The sequence below is a fragment of the Peromyscus californicus genome, unplaced genomic scaffold (genome assembly GCF_007827085.1).
Source record: "Peromyscus californicus insignis strain IS unplaced genomic scaffold, ASM782708v3 Scaffold_16__1_contigs__length_79575227, whole genome shotgun sequence".
In the NCBI taxonomy this organism is placed as follows: domain Eukaryota; kingdom Metazoa; phylum Chordata; class Mammalia; order Rodentia; family Cricetidae; genus Peromyscus; species Peromyscus californicus.
Window position 1 is genome coordinate 41,790,640 of NW_026294458.1, and position 4,792 is coordinate 41,795,431.

The following is a 4,792-nucleotide window of genomic DNA, read 5'->3' on the forward strand; positions in this document are numbered from 1 at the left end:
GAAATGTCTCCCTTAGTAAGCCTGGCAGATCATACATTTCTAGGAAGTTATTTTTATTTTATATTTGCAAATTTATTTTATGAAAACATATTTTAGTTTCAATGTTTAGGATTTTTACAAAATTTCTGCCTCATTTATACTTGATTGAAATCTCCATTTTTATTAACTCTTTGGGCATGTTTACAGTTTGCACTGGAGTCAGTGAAGGGTTTTAATATTCTTAATGACAAGCATACAGAAGAAAAAGTTGATGCAATGAATAGATTTAATAAATACAATGTTATATGTGATGAACAAAATAACAAATGAAAAGGTTAAAATTCTTTAGAATTGTATCAAGAAGAGCATGATTTATAACTATAAATTGACAAACCATCAAAATATAGATTCTTTTTTTTTTTTTTTTTTTTTTTTTTTTTTTTTTTTTTTTTTTTTTTTGGTTTTTCGAGACAGGGTTTCTCTGTGTAGCTTTGCGCCTTTTCCTGGAACTCACTTGGTAGCCCAGGCTGGCCTCGAACTCACAGAAATCCGCCTGGCTCTGCCTCCCGAGTGCTGGGATTAAAGGCGTGCGCCACCACTGCCCGGCAAAATATAGATTCTTTAATGAAGAGAATTTCATTGTAAAGTGACAAATACAGTAATTAAATAAATTAAAGAATTTAAGTATAAGAAATTATTTTGTTTAGATGTTTATGATTTTCAGCAATTTTGACCACATTTGTATGTAAATACCACTTCCATCTTTTATGAATACTATGACGATATTAATACTTCAATAGCCAACAAAAGAAGAAATGATATTAGAGAAGAAATTGGAAAGGCCTTTTCTCTTTTTTTATTATTAAGAAATTTTCTGTTCATTTTACATACCAACCACAGATGCCCCTCTTTTCCTTCCTCCTGTACCCCCCTCAGCATTCCCCCTCAACACAACTCTCATTCCCACCTCCTCCAAAGCAAGGACTCCTATGAGGAGTCAGCAGAGCCTAGTACATTCAGTTGAGGCATGTCCAAGCCCCTCCCCCTGAACCTAGACTGTGTAAGGTGTCCCACCATAAGTACTGGGTTCCAAAAAGACAACTCATGCATCAGGCAGGGATGGATCCTGATCCCACTGCCAGGGGCCCCTTAAACAAGTCATGCTAAATTACTGTCTAGCCTATGCAGAGGGCCTAGCCAGTCCCATGGAGGCTCCACAGCTTTTGGTCCACAGTTCATGGGTTCTCACTAGTTCGGTTTTATTGTCTCTGTAGGTTTCCCTATCATGATCTTGATGTTGATAGGCCTTTTTAATAACTATCATATGTAATGGGCAAATTAGCTAGATCTAGAAAAAAGTTTAAAGCCTCGGAAATTACTTTATGGAGAACATCATTTCAAGTTCAATTTGCTGAACAAGTCATTTAAAGCTACCCTCATCAGATAACTAAATGATTAAAACCAAATATTAAATTTTTGTTGACTAAAATGTAATCTTGTATTAGTATAGATGCAAAAATATAGTCAAATTAAAACCATATGCAAGCATATTGTTTGCATTCCAAAAATAGGGTTTTTAAAAAAAGATTAGAAAAGATAAATGCAATTATTGCAATGTCTTTGAGATTTTACTTTAAGTTTTAGGATCAAAAGCTTTACCAAAGATTAATGAAAGCTATCTTTACACAGGCTTACTTGTATTCCTAGCATTTACAGGAATTGTCAAGAACTGAATAATTAGTCTTATGACTTCTAATGCATCTAGTCTCTAAGATTTTGAAGTAAATTTTAGTAAAACCATTCCTTCTGAACTAATTTGAATAAATTGTATCATCACTCCATTATTTAATGCCTTAGTTACAAAGTTGTACTTTTCTACTTCTTAAAGTATCCACAGAGTTGTATAAATTTCAAGTTAATTTTCAAAGAGCTGTTTTCAGAATGTTACAATTGTCTCTTTATTATTTGTTTCATCACATTAATTACTTCCTTATTTCTCAGACTATAAATAAAGGGGTTTAATAAAGGAATTACTATAGTGTAAAAAATAGCAACAGATATGTCTTTATATTCTTCATTAACTGAACTTGGTCGAATATACATGTAGAGAAGAGAACCATAAAATATTGACACAGACAGAAAGTGGGAAGCACAAGTAGATAAGGCCTTGCTTCTTCCCTCTTTGGACTTCATTGTGAATATAGTAAAGAGGATATAGAAATAAGATATTAGGACTACAGAAATGGTAAAAGTTTGAATTGAACCAGAAAAGATGAATATCATCAATTCATTCATATAGGGGTCAGCACATGAGAGTCTATATAATGGAAGAACATCACAAAAAAAGTGTTTGATCACATGAGATCTACAGAAAGTTAACCTGAACAAGAACCCTATGTGAATCATGGAATGCAGGTTTCCTCCTATGTAGGCTCCTGTGGTCATCTGAAGGCAGAGCTTCTTGGACATCATGGTGTGGTACTGTAGTGGGTTGCATATGGCCACATAACGATCATAGGCCATTGCTGCCAGAAGGAAGCAGTCTGCAGTTTCAGCCAGACAGAGAAAATAGAACTGTGCCATGCATTCATAGAGAGAAATGCTTCTGTCCACAGAAAAGAAATTCTCTAGCACCTTGGGAGTGATGGCACAGGAGCAGCAGGAATCCATGAGAGCCAAGTTGCCTAGAAAGATGTACATGGGTGTGTGAAGACGGCGTTCCATGTAGATCAAGGCCACCAGTCCGAGATTCCCCACCATGGTCACCAGATAGATGGCAAAGAACACCAGGAATAGAAGGGTCTTCAGGTCTGGGTGATCTGAGAATCCCACCAGGATGAACTCTGTTGTCAAGGAGTAGTTATTCTCAGTCATCTTCAGCTGAGAAAGATGTAAGATTGCAACTGTGAACTGATAATCCCTCACTTTGCTTTGTATAACAGATAGGATGATTTCTTCTTTAAACATCACCCACTGTATTTGGGATGAAGCTCTTATATTTTGCATAGTTATTTTTTCTCTAAAAACATTGCCATCTTTGATTAAAAGTCATGACTTCCAAAGTTCATAGGATAGGAGTTTTTGTACTTTCAGGGTAAAAACCTAAATTGGAAAAGGTTGACCTTTCTGCCAACATGTAAAGATGTAAAGGAAATTGAGGTTACCCACATTTGACTCAGTATCCTTATATAATTTGTTTGATTCTTTTGTTGTTACTCTCTTTTTCTCCCCAAATTTTCAAATCAGTTGCCTTGCAAATATGACAAAATTATTTTCATATCTCTCCCAGAGGAAGAATATTTAGAAAAAATGTGTTAGAGATATGTTAAATTTACATATTAGAGGTTGCAGAAAGATCACTAATAACATAGGGAGGAATTCATTTTTAATGAAATCACTCAGGATGATGAAGAAATAAATTTTCATATATTATTACCTCTCATTTCTCTTTTCCCCATGTTACTAAGTCTTTCATAGATATTGACTTTCTCTATGGTATTATTCACATTGATTTTTTCCAAATATCTAAATCCTTCCTCTGTTTGTAAAAGATATTTTACATTCAAAACTGTTTAACAAAATTTTAACTCAATTTCCTAAACCACACCAGTGTCACATTCTGAATAGTGGGTCATATCATCCTTCAGCAACAAAATTCATAATTTCTTCTGTATAATTGCACAATCCATATTGTTACATTTCTCACATGTGCCTCAATGATTTTTTAAAATTACATTATAAGCATTTTGAGGCTTACTGTTTCAGACTTCTGTGAAAGATAATAATGTGTGATGAAGTAAAAGATTTAATTCTAACCCAAGCTCTATTCAATGACCTCAATCAGGTGATCTAATTTTCTATATCCTAGTAATAAATTCAAGTGATTCATTTCCTTTGCTCATAGAATTATCACCTTTAAGAATAATCTTGAGCTGGGTAGTGATACTGTATACCTTTAATTCAAGCATTCAGGAGGCAGAGGCCGGTGGATCTCTGTGAGTTTGAGGCTAGCCTGATCTATAGAGCTAGTTCTAGAATAGCCAAGGTGACACAGAGAACCTTGTCCTGCAAAACCAAAAAAATAAATAAAAATAAAAGAATCTTGATGATGCTGTTTCCTTGGAGTCATCAACCATATCTGGTTCTTACAATAAAGGAACTAAGAAGAGTTGGGGGAGAGGAAAGAATATGAACAAAATGTGTTGAATGGAAAAAATTTTAAAGACAGATAAATTTATTTAATAAAAAGAAGAGTCTAAAATGAAAATGTTCAAAATCTTCCCTTATGAAACAAGAATGCTTATCTATGTTAATGCTTCTTTAGAATACTGTAATTCTCTAAGTTATACTATAGTAGATAAAAATCTAATAAATAGATTTGTTTCTTAAACTTGTTTCTAATGCTTAGATAGAAAACCTTTTAAACTTTAAAGAAATTTTGGAATTCTATCCCATTTCCCATTATCAGTGGTATTTTAGTACATACTACCAAATCTAATCATCTTGATTCAATGGTCTTAATGTGTTTGCATTTCTATAACAAGAACATCCAAAAAAGATGGTGGAAGTTTCTTTGCTCTAGTAACTAAGTGCAATGTATAAAGTTAGGTAAAATAGAAATAACTTTTGATGTAGATGCACGCATTATTTAACAGAATATTTTGAGATCTAAAGTTTATATTCTGAAATCCCATCCTTTCAGAAAGTCATATTAGTTACTATGTTACACTTCAGTCTGTTTCCACACACCATTCAATTATTCAGGAGATCAGAAAGGAGCTGAAATTTAGGAAGAATAGAAATAGTAAGTAAT

The 4,792-nt window shown here is 33.5% G+C and overlaps 1 protein-coding gene across 1 annotated transcript; it reads right to left on the reverse strand.

Moving 5' to 3' along the window:
- Positions 1-1,923: 1,923 nt before the first annotated feature.
- On the reverse strand, positions 1,924-2,853 carry LOC128111530 (olfactory receptor 5K3-like). Its single transcript, XM_052739778.1, has one exon. It carries the CDS (start codon positions 2,851-2,853, stop codon positions 1,924-1,926), a length of 930 nt encoding a protein of 309 aa, XP_052595738.1.
- Positions 2,854-4,792: the final 1,939 nt, after the last annotated feature.

Excerpts from the sequence above, each read along its gene's own strand:
- LOC128111530 (XM_052739778.1), bottom strand. The coding sequence starts at position 2,853 with ATGACTGAGAATAACTACTCCTTGACAACAGAGTTCATCCTGGTGGGA.